General features: G+C 30.5%; 1 protein-coding gene and 1 long non-coding RNA gene across 2 annotated transcripts; one reads left to right on the forward strand and one right to left on the reverse strand.

Moving 5' to 3' along the window:
- Positions 1-2472: 2472 nt before the first annotated feature.
- Positions 2473-6347, forward strand: LOC142644135 (caffeic acid 3-O-methyltransferase 1-like). The gene is made up of 4 exons (XM_075818815.1): positions 2473-3029; positions 3490-3800; positions 5757-5821; positions 5924-6347. Exons 1-4 carry the CDS (start codon positions 2608-2610, stop codon positions 6218-6220), a joined length of 1095 nt encoding a protein of 364 aa, XP_075674930.1. The 5' UTR covers positions 2473-2607; the 3' UTR covers positions 6221-6347.
- Positions 6348-8349: 2002 nt separating this feature from the next.
- LOC142622882 (uncharacterized) lies at positions 8350-10527 on the reverse strand. The gene is made up of 3 exons (XR_012841975.1): positions 10326-10527; positions 8921-8977; positions 8350-8617 (listed from the first exon to the last, which is right to left on the reverse strand). It is a non-coding gene; the product is annotated as an uncharacterized LOC142622882 (long non-coding RNA).
- Positions 10528-12297: the final 1770 nt, after the last annotated feature.

The raw sequence follows: 12297 nt of genomic DNA on the forward strand, positions 1-12297 counted from the left end.
TTCCTATACGTCCAACGTACAATCCACCTATACACACAAACCACTCTTATGCCAATTATTTATAAGCAATTACAAGTAAAGCCCCAGTTGATAAGCCATATCATATAAGGTTTGCTGATCTGCTCGACTGAAATTGTAAAAAATTACATAATGCTAAGTTTTGTTAATGAAATTTTCTGGTTAATAATATGAATTTAGACTTAATTAAACCTTTTAAACATGAATAAACTCATGATTAATAAATAAAAAAAAACCAATAGTAACACTTAACTAATAAAATGCAATATATATCCATTCCCGTGCGGTAGCACGGGTTACATACTAATTTGCAATAATTTGTCATTATCAAAGTGTTAAGAGAATAGCAATATCCCTACAAAATAGTTTATAATGTTCACTTTCCTTGATTACTTAAAAAAATATTATTCAACATGTTTACTTAAAAAAAATTTTATTCAACACGTTTTCTCTATTATTTTAAGTATTCAAAATTTAAGTTAATAGAAAAAATCCAAAGTTTGAAATTGCGAAAAAAAAAAACCAAGAGAGGGAAGAAAAAATATAGTGACAACTTTGGGTTTTTGTACCGTTAACAAAGTGTTTACTATATTTATTTTAGGTAAAATTTGGGACCCACTAATTAAAATGGTGAGAAATTAACATGAAAAAAAAAAAATCTAAGGTGACAAAAAATTTCATAACTATTAAGGTGGTTAACTATTAATAATCGATATAAAAATAAAGTTAATACAAGTCCAAATAAAAATAAGTAAAGATTTACTAACTTTATTATTGTAAAATTTATTGTATCTTTAATATTTGAGGCAGTAAAAAGTGTCGTGACAGTAAATTTAGGTGAGAAGAGTGAAAATGTGAGACAAGATCAAGTTAAAAGTGATTCGGCATTAAAAAAAGAAGAAGTTAATAGTGATATAGGGTCTGTTTGGATAGAACTTATTTTGCTGAAACTGAAAACTGAAAACACTATAGCAAAATAATTTTTAAATGTGTAAATAGTGCCGTGAGATCCATTTTTAATGAAAAAGTTGCTGAAAAGTGAAATTTGTGGGTCTGTGAACAGTGCACGGATGCACTGTTCACGGTTGAATTGGTCAACAACTGCGGCTGAACCAAAAAAAGAAAAAAGAAAAAAAGAGAAAACGCAAGAATGAAAACGTGGTATCCAAACGGGCAAATAATATTACTTAACTTTGATGTGTCCAAATAAAATAAATAACAATTAAAAAAAATATAAAAAAAACTTTGATGTGTCAAGAAGCTATAATACAATGTCAATTTCCCTTCTTTTCTTTTGCTTTCTTAAGTTAGAAGGGCAAAATGGTCAAGTATCACTGTTTGGTAAAATATGTATATATTTATCATTGTTTACGAAATAATTAAGAATCTACCATTTTTTTAAAACTTGAGTTTGCGGAACTCAAGTTTGCAATGGAACTTGAGTTTCACATACTCGAGTTCTATGGAAAATTTTTGATGAAATGCAAGTTCCATAAAAAATGGTTTGACAAATTTGAAGGCTATTTTTTTAAAGAACTCGAGATTCTCAAACTCAAGTTACACAGCAAACTCAAGTTTCACAAACTCGAATTTCAAAAAGGTGGTAGATCGTTAAATAATTCACAAACAATAGTATATTGCTAAATATTTTGCTAAATAGTGGTATATAACCATTTTGGCCGTTAGACAGTGTCATTTTAATTATGATTCATACTTACTACTTAGTGTTGTTTTGTGTCTTCCTCCGTTAGAAAAGAAGTACAAATATATGAACCTTTTAAAGGAGCCGGTTTGGGTAATTAACGAAAAATCACCTAAATTTTTATAGTCGCAATATTATTAGTGAACTTTGAATTGTGTAAACTTAAAAATCTATGTATTATTTAATTTAAATTTTGAAGTATTTTATTATTTTTGAAATTGTAGTCGACAAATCAGCAATAATATGATACATATTTGAAACTGTAGTCGACAAATATGCAATACAACTGAATACTGAAAACACTGTAACAAAATAATTTTTAAATGTGTGAATAGTATCGTAGGAGTTACTTTTAATATTTTTTAATAAAGTGGTTGTTGGTCTCATGAACAATGTGTGAACAGTATATGAACAGTGAAATTTGTTGAGTAAAAGCTGAGATGCCTGCAAAAAAAAAAAGGCCAGATTTTGAAACGCAAAACGCCAGATCCAAACATACACCTAGTGTCCGTTTGGATGTAGCTGAAACTGAAAACTGAAAAATACTGTAGCAAAATAATTTTTTTAATGCGTAAAAAATACTGTTCACACTTAAAATCACTGTTCATGGCCAATGAACAGTACACAAATGAGCGTCCCAGCGAAGAAAAAAAAAAAAAGGGGAAGGGGCTGAAACGCAGACGCTGGGCGTTTCAGCCCCTCCCAAGCACACACTTCTAGTAGAAAATTCTAAGCACGTTCGTGGACTAGTCACTATGGCCATTCTAATAATGCGACAAGGATGGCTGTAGAAAAATTGGTTTTAAATCTACGCCACAAGATATATATCTTGCAAGGCCTATTTATAGGAGAGGGAAAAACGAAAAGGGAGAAAGAAGCAAATTAAAATGGGTTCCTTAGAAAACAAAGTTACACCCACACTTAGTGAAAATGATAAGGCATGCCTCCAGGCTATCCTAGTCTCCAGTGCCCAAATGTTTTCTTGTGTCCTAAATGCAACCATTGAGCTAGACCTGTTTGGGATTATTGCTAGAGCAGGCCCTGCTGCTTGTATCACAACTTCTGAAATTGTTTCTCAGCTTCCAACAAAGGACTCTGATTCTGATACACCGTCTAGGTTGGACCGCATGTTGCGAGTCCTTGTTAGTAACTCCCTTTTGACATGCTCTATCCGCACACTTGAAGATGGTAGGGTTGAGAGACTTTATGGACTCACACCAACCTCTTACTTCTTTGTTGAAAAAGATGATGGAAGTTCCCTGGCTTCTCTTGCAGCTTTCAGTTCTCACCGAGCCTTTTGGGAGGCCAGGTATACACGAGTCTCCTTGATTTTGTATAAATGCAAAAGTTTGATGCAAAAAAGGGTAGTAACATTTCATCATAATTGAATGATTTTGCTGGCTGTTACTTCTTATTTATGCCGTTAGGAATCCCAATACCAATAATAATGGGGACATAATATTTTTCAAAATTGATAATATAAATTATTGTGATTGATGTGTAATAAAAGTGATGTTAATCCAAAGTTGACAAATTTTATGAGTAGCTATGAATAGCGTTACTATTTATATATTATGTTGTTGTAAATTAAAAATATATATTATTTGTTAATACACAGTAAATTATATATTTGGGAAAAAAGAATTATATATTGCCAATTTGCCATATGTTGATATATATATATATATATATATATATATATGATCAATCAATATTACTTGTGTATTGTGTTTCCTTCTGTTATCAGCTGCTTTGTCTCTACGTTGCAGCCTACGTATGAAGCATGTCATTCTTGAAGGAGGTAATCAATTTCAAAGAGCGCATGGAATGTCCGTGTTCCAATATATGGACAAGGATCCAGCTTTCAACATAATGTTCAACAAGAGCATGACTGGTCTTTCCACAATAGCCTTGTCAAAAATTCTTGAGGGTTACCAAGGCTTTGTGGGGCTAACATCATTGGTTGATGTTGGGGGCGGAACTGGGAAATCCCTAAGCATGGTCATTTCCAAGTACCCTTCCATTAAAGGCATTAACTTTGACTTGCCTCATGTGATACAAAGCGCACCATCTTATCCTGGTAAAATTCTTAATTTCTTTAGTAGGGTTAATCTACTTAATAATATTACTATAAAATTTATTTATAATTCATTAAACACCTACTTATTAAACTTATAGTATCTTTGTTTGGTAGGAACGGCTATTAAGGCTCGGCAACTAGCGTATATCGGAAAATTATTAGGTACTCCCGGAGTACCATAAATGCGTATTCTTCCATCTCATATAAATGGTGAGTTTCACTAAATATAAATGGTGGGTTCCACCATGAATTTAATTAGTGGAACCTACTATTTATGTGGGAGGATGGAATACTTATGGTACTACAAGAGTACACAATAATTTCTCGCGTTTATCAAATTCTAATATATTGCTGAAGAAAAAAATAATAATAATAATAATAAAGACACTTCTATAGGTTTCCATTACCATTGCATAAAAGCCTAGCACATTACAAAGAAAAAAAAAAATTAGGCTACATGGTTGTGATAGAGTTATATTCCTACTCTACTATTTATATAGTGTCCTCAATTTTGTTATTGTTGTTGTTCTTATAATTATTAAATATGTATTATCTTTTTCTTACTTTGAAGTATAAAATCATCATTTATTCAATAATTTTTGTTATTATGATTGGCACTTTATAATTTTGTTGTCATACGTGTATATTATTATTATTATTTTGCAATAGATAATACCATTGATGCACAAAGTAGCATCTCAACATTCATTGTGATAATGCACGAACCATCTCCACACACAAAAAAAAAGAAAAAAAAAAAAAAGAGTGGCTGCAAAAAACAAAATCTCATAAAACTATAATAAATAAAAAAATTATTCGAGAATTAAGAAACTTTTTTTTTATAGACAATCGCAATATGCTGCTAATTCCGCAGCTCTGATTCTTTCTTGTCTAGACTCTCAAGCATTTTATATATGAGAATTTGTCAATTCAACAACCTTTAGTAAGGATTAAGAAACTTAAGTGGAAAAAAAAACACAAAAAAGGTTTTCTTAGAGGGTTAAGAAACCCAACATGCTAGTGGTGCCAGGTAAGGGATAGTAATAACTAAGAGTGAAATGAGTTTTAAAAAGTAAAATCTCATCAAATGATAACAAAAAAGTATTATTAGAGGGTTAAGAAACTTATTATGCTTGTGCAAAGGGAAAGTCACGGAAGGATCTTGTGAAGGTTGAGGTTATTGAGTGATTCTATTGATAAATAAAATTCTAATACTGCATTTGATAAGTCATGTTATATTATTTTACTTTTTAAATTTTATTTTATTCTAGTCATTTTATAAATTTATATTCTATATAGGCCTTTTTTATTTGTAAATATTATTTTGAAAATAAACTTCTTGAAAAATAAGCATCAGGATATGAGAATTATAAAAAGAAAAATAGAAGAATGAATTGAATCTCAAAAGGATATCTTGAGAAATTCATTACTAGCAATAAACTGATTATAATAAAAAAAATCTAGGTGAAAATTTTGATGGTTTATATTTATTTCAAAAACTATAAGTTTTTGAAGATGTTTTACAAATATTAGAAAAAAAATCTAATTGATGAAGTGAATTATATAAAAAGATTAGATTAAATATTTTCCCAATGCATTTATCACTAACACAGTTTTATTGATAACTCTTGTTACAATTGTTTATACATATTGAAGCATTTTAAAATTAAAATTTATGAAATCCCACTTAAGATTAACTTTATTACAAGAAAACTTAAGTGAATTAATCATATAATCAATTGAAACGTAGATATTAGCAAGATTTGAATACAAAACTCTCTGTCTCTCTGTCTCTCTCTCTCTCTTTATATATATATATATATATATATATATATATATATATATATATATATATATATATATATTACTTAAAATTATTGTCTTAGGCTTTTATCAAGCTGGTCCTGTTCACAAGGATTCTTCCTAAATGAAGAGCACAACAAATATTCTATGCAGGTATTGAGCACGTGGGAGGAGATATGTTTCAGAGTGTACCTAAAGGGGATGCAATTATAATGAAGGTAGAATTTGGATATTGTGTCTAAAGTAGATGATGATAAAGAATTTTTGGGTAAATTTTTTCAAAAGTAATCATTTTTGTGTCTGCATTTTTTCACTTGTAGAATATACTCCATGACTGGAATGATGAAAACTGCAAGAAACTTTTGAGGACATGCTATAAAGCACTACCAGATAAAGGGAAGTTAGTTATTATTGAACTACTCATGCCAGAAGCTACAGAGTCAAGTTTAGCTTCTCAATATATCTCTCGTCTTGACATGAGCATGTTGTTGAACCTTGAAGGCCAGGAGAGAACTGAGAAAGAATATGAGGCTTTGTGCAAGGAATCCGGATTTTCAAACTTTCAAGTTGTTTTTTGTGCTTTTACTCTTTTTGCAGTCATGGAATTCCATAAATAATTTTACCCTCTATAGCTTTGCTGCACTTATTATGCTTTTGCATTTTATCTCTACGAACTCCATCTCATGTAATAGTTGGTACTTGATGAATTTCATAAATAAATACATATTGATGGCTATACAATAATTCCTTAGTTTTGTTGTGCTTATCCTCTGGTTGGTTGCGGAAGTTATCTTTGTTAATCTCCTCCAACTTATGTACTATTATTATTTTAATGAAATTTTAAATTCTATTTCAATTAAATTTTTTTAACAAAAAAAATTAAGAAATTTAAATTTAAATTTAATATCGTCATATATTTTTTTTCTGGGTAAAAATCAATTGCCTAAGTTTTAAAAAATTTAAATTCGACTATAGTTCTATTACAAATTATTTCAAGAGATTTAAAATAATTTTTTTATATTTATTTTGATCATCTATCATAATTTTGTGTTTTAATATTGTAAAACATACTACATGTCATGCCTACTGCAGGTGACTCTATGTATGTTTTACTTTTACACCTAAAATTAATATATTTTTGTCATGTAAGATGTAACTAATTAAATAGTAAGACAATTAAGGGCCCATTCGGTTTCCCTATTACTCAGTTTTCTTAACTCAGTTTTCAAAACTCATAACTCAAAACCCACTGTCACTCAAAAACCCCCAAATTTTTGTTTGTTAACAAAACTCAGTTATATATCTCAATATTAAGTCCACCTTTTGCCAAAATGATGGAGCCCACCGATCAGTCTTTTTCAATTGTCTTCTTCCCTTACCCACTTAACTCTACCTGAAGAACATGAAATCCACACCCAAACCCAGTTTCATCACCACCACCAACGACAACCCAAATTCCACAACCATCAACACCACCAACAGCCACACAAAAAATCCAAAAGAATGCACAGGATACCCACAACCAAATCCCACATCGTTGAAGAAGAAGAAGAATAACGCAGAGCAAAAAAAAAAAAAAACCGAAGCCAAAAAAATGGAGCTCTGGCGAAGTACGAGCTGATGTCGCCAGCAAAGCCTTCGATCTCGAGGTCCCCATGCATAACAAACCCAAACCACAAACATAGCAAACCCAAACTTCCGATCTGGGCTGAGCTTGAACCGATCTGGTGGTTCCGATCTGGGTTGAGCTTGAACTAATTTGGTGGTTGCTCGTGACGGTGACGACTGGTGTGGTGGTGGCGGCTAGTGGAGGAGCAATGAAAGGTCAGTGAGAAGAGAGAGCTCTAGGTAAAAGGAAAAAAAAAAAAAGGAGAAGAGACAAAGAAGAACGAGGAGAGAAAAGAGAGCTCAGGGTAAAAGAAAAAGAAGAAGGAGAAAAGACAGAGAAGAACGGGGAGAGAAGAGAGAGCTCAGGGTAAAAGAAAAAAAAAAAAAGAAGAAGAAGGAGAAGAGACAGAGAAGAACGAGAAGGAAGACGTTACTTGATGGGACAAGACATATGAGTGGTCCCATTCTTTGCTTAATTTTACATAAATGTCACTGAAACTCAATTCTTAAAAATTGAAAACACTAATTTGGTGTTTTCAGTTTTCATCACTCTCACTCAAAATTTTTGAGTTTGAGTGATGAAAACAAGATTAGGAAACTAAGCCAAACAAAAAAATTGGTGTGGGTCCCACATTTTTTCATAACTGATTTATGAGTTTTTAGTGATATCACTCAAAATTGCCCTAAGCCAAATAGGCTCTAATTTATCTAGATGACTCACTAATTATTAAAACTAGTTGTTAACCCGTGCAATGCACAGATTAGTTGAACAAAAATTTTAAATTTTAAATTAGCTTAAAGTTATAATCACTTGAAAAAATAAGTTACAATTTAAGAGGGAAAAATAAAATAAAACTAACACCAATAATGTTAGGCATGCCATGTCTATTATCAATGGCATCCTTTCTTTAATGAAAATCAAAGTCTCGATCATTTTTTTAATATAATATAATCCCTCCCATTGCTCAATTTATTTGCAAAATCCTAGGTTTTTTCTTGCCATATAAAATGCAACCAAAAAGCGTAAAAATAAGAAAATAAAAACTATAGAAGTTTTTATATAGAAAACAGTAATTATTTACACTCAGAAATGACACTGTCACTCAAAAAGAGTCATTAGAGCAATAGGTTTTGGAAATTTTTTTTTTTTTTTGAGAATTGGAAAAGCTAATTTAGTGTTATAGGCAATAGTTATAATATTTTAACTTGTAAAAGAACAACATCAAAAAGGAGTATCAGATGAATAAATTGACTTCGTTAGAGAATGAAGACAAATAAATGCATTGGAAAGAATAGATTTCAGAATATATGAATGTAAAAAGAAGAAGAAGGATGTACCAGTTGAAAGGCCATATAGTTTTAATTGAGATAGAAGACGACTAATCTAAGAAGCACTTGGAATGCTCCTAATATTAGAAAAAAAAATATAAGAGAAAAATAGGTTACCTCAAAAGAACAATGCATGACTATAGCAATTGAAATTTGTCAAGAAAATTTCATATATTGCAAAACATGAACCCAAAATTTAGATGTTTAAACTTCTAAAAAGCCAAAAGAAAGAGTAACGAATTAGTGCAAAAATACCATCTTGATTTCTTTTGCCACACCATACAAAGTAAAAGCTAAGAAAAACGCCATAAGAAAGTGCAAAAATAAAGAAATCTTATATTCAAGCGTGAAAGATATGAACTTTATTGATTATTTCATACCATCTTTACAATGCATTGATAGCTATTTTCATGCTGTTTGTGCAATGCCTCAGAAAGCTGCAAATAAAAACAAAAGTAAAAAGTAAAAAAAATAGGACTATGTAACAAAAAAAATTGATAATTCATATTAACAAAAACACTTCTTAGCAATCATAAATTCATAGTTCTAAATATCTAATCAGTTACTGATTGTAGTTTAAAATTTAAACTTTATAAAGTCAATTGATTTTTGTTTTGACAATTTTACTCACAGCATCAATTGTCCATTAGATTTAACAAAACAAACAATTTTTTTTTATTTATAAATTTTGTATCTACACAGAATCATCACTCTAACAATCACGTCATGTGGAAATCAAACAAAAGAGTAAAGACTTATCGGCACACCACAATGAAATCAACCAGAAAAGAAACACACAGATCTAGCCCACAATACTCAAAATGATTGATAGCATGCATATCCAATCACGTATGATATGAATATTTAGAACAAACTCATATAAAAATAATTGCAGTGCCTTTGAATTAGGATTGTACAAAAACACAAATTAACACCGAAGTAAAAATAAAGGACTGAACACAGTAGCAGATCATATATCTCATATATTACGACACACATATTCATGTCAGCATGATACCACCGATGTGATCTAGTGACTATGGTTTGGTGACTGACAAGTTCAGGAGTGAGCGTGAGTCTATCGTGTGGACTGTGTGGTAGTATTCAATTTAATTCTTAATAAACCCTAATAGTGATGTAGTGACCAGAGAATTAGAGAAAGGGATAAGGAAGAGTCCAAAACAAAATAGAAAACTATATGAGAGAGGAGGTGTTTGCCTTTGAATACATCTTTAAAGTCCTAAATCAAATTAAAAAACATAGATAAAAAATGCTGATGTGGAAAATTGTGAGAATTTCAGAGGTTTCAGTTGTGTGTATATATATATATATAAATAATTTTTATTACATATTAGTAACATGTTTTATTTTACATGTAATTTTTAATTAATTTGTGTATTGTCCAGTGTGGGTGATACCGTACCGTACCGGCCGGTACGGCTGATATATACCGTGCTGGCCAATGAATCAGTACAAGTACACCCCTGTTTCGTACTGGAGAAAATACCGGCCGTACCGGCTGCATACCGGCTGTACTAGGGAAATCCGGCTGTTTCGGCCGATAAATGGATACCGGACCGAAACACAAAAATTCTCATTTGCAAGGACAGAAAACAGAGGAGAAGGAGAAAATGAAGAACAAAACTCTCTATTTGCTTCTCATCAGAAAACAATGGTGAAGCACAAAATTGACAGAGCTCTCAATCAAAATATAAACTCCAATCACAATTTTAAAACTAATCAAATTATAACAAAAAAAAAGAAAAAAGAAAGAACAAAACTGACCCATCTGAGCCTCGGTGGGGAGGAGGACCTGCGGTGGTGTAGACGAAAAGAGCTGGAGATGAAGTGGAAGAGAAGAAAAGAAAAAAGAAAAGTGAAGAGAGCTCCAGTGGAGTAGACGAAGAGAAGAAAAGAAAAAAGAAATGTGGAGAGCTCCGGTGGAGTAGACGAAGAGAAGAGAAGAGAAGGAAAAAAAAAGGAAAGTGAAGTCCAGAGAGTGCTAGAGAACAAAAGAAAAAAGAAAAGTGGAGATAGAGCTAATGGAAAGGTGTGGTGGAGAAAAAAAGAGGAAAAAAAAAAAGAAAAAAAAAGAAGAAGAAGAAATGTGTGGATGAGCTGAATTCAGTTGTTCTTTTCAGCTTTGGTTTTTGACCCAATGTGATGTGACATAATATACACGTATTGCCGAATTGTCATTGCATTGCAACAAATTTATATTTAAAAGAATGCTAATATTACAACATTTTAAACAATTTTTGTCATAATTTGTTGTGTAAAGAGTTGTAAGTGATGAAAATGTGAACCTACATACACCCACAAATTTTTTCACCTCTCACAACTTATCATATAACGAGTTGTGATAAAAATTGTGTGAAATATTATAATACTAATGTTTCTATGATATTTAAAGTTTTTTATTTTTTTGAAATAGATATACTTATACTTATAATTATAAATTATTAAATAATTATTTTAATTTTGAAATTATTAGATGATTTAAATATTTTATTTTATTTGAGGTAAGTGTCTTCTCATTATTATATATTTATATCTTGATAACTCCATAAAAAAATATAAAAAGTTGCCAAAATGATATATTGAGTTATTAGAAATATAACTTTGTATATCGTATAAAATAGTAAAAAAAATAGCGATAAATCCGAAATGGTACACCGGTATTGACCGGTATCCGAAATATATCGTACCGCTAGCCAAACCGGTACGGTATTGACTTCCTTGATATTGTCCAAGAATTCTACTCGTGTACTATTGATTTATTGCTACATAACGTCAGAAACTTGGAATGGCAAAAACAAGGAACACTAATTTTGTGCTGCTTTTGAACCATACCTTCTTCTTTTTTGTGGAGATTTATGTTAAATTTAGAGATGTTAGTTTGTAGATATTGTTGGTTGTTTATGTAAGGAAAAATAGAAATTAGAACCTCTTGTATACTTGCTAATCAAATGACCCCTATCTTTAGGAGAGTGAATCAAAATTTTGAAACTTTAGGAATCAAAATCAAAAGAACCCCAAACTATCGAAGTGTATTTTATATTTGTTTATAATAAGTGGGGAGGGAGATTTGAACCCAAGTTCTTATTATTGGGAGAAATAAATAATTCCAATAAGTTATATACAATAATACTCTTAATAATATCGCTTTCATTTTAGTTTAAACATTATTTTATTACAGTTTCAAAAAAAAACAATTTATTACATTTCAATTGTAATAAGTTTTTTTTTTTTGTAGGACCAATCATAATAAGTTAAAATTTTATCATGTACCTTTTTTTTGTGGATAAAATTGCTATAGTCTAATTAAAAATTGGATAATTATTTTTTTAAAATATTAAAATAGGACAATTATTGGTTTATTTTGTAAAAATTATACACATTTGCATAATTTTTGATAGTATAACTTTGTGGGTGTTTGGATACTGATTATTTTATTGAAAACTGAAAACAATATAAGAATAATTTCTGGGTTACTGTTTAGCACTGTTCATTTCTCTTAATACACTGTTTATGTCCCATGAACAGTGCATTAAGTGCTAATCCAACAAAAAAAAAAAAGGCCAAAAACGCCAAACGCATGAACGTGGAACACAATCCAAACTTTGTCCTTAAAAATTTTGAAAACTTTGTTTCCTTAGATTTATGGGATAAAATTAATTATTTTGAAAATTTAATTTATAAGTGGATAAATCAATAGGAGAGTGACCCTAAACATTTTAGTGAAAATTAAAGTTGT

The sequence above is a fragment of the Castanea sativa genome, chromosome 1, assembly GCF_040712315.1.
Source record: "Castanea sativa cultivar Marrone di Chiusa Pesio chromosome 1, ASM4071231v1".
Lineage (NCBI taxonomy): Eukaryota > Viridiplantae > Streptophyta > Magnoliopsida > Fagales > Fagaceae > Castanea > Castanea sativa.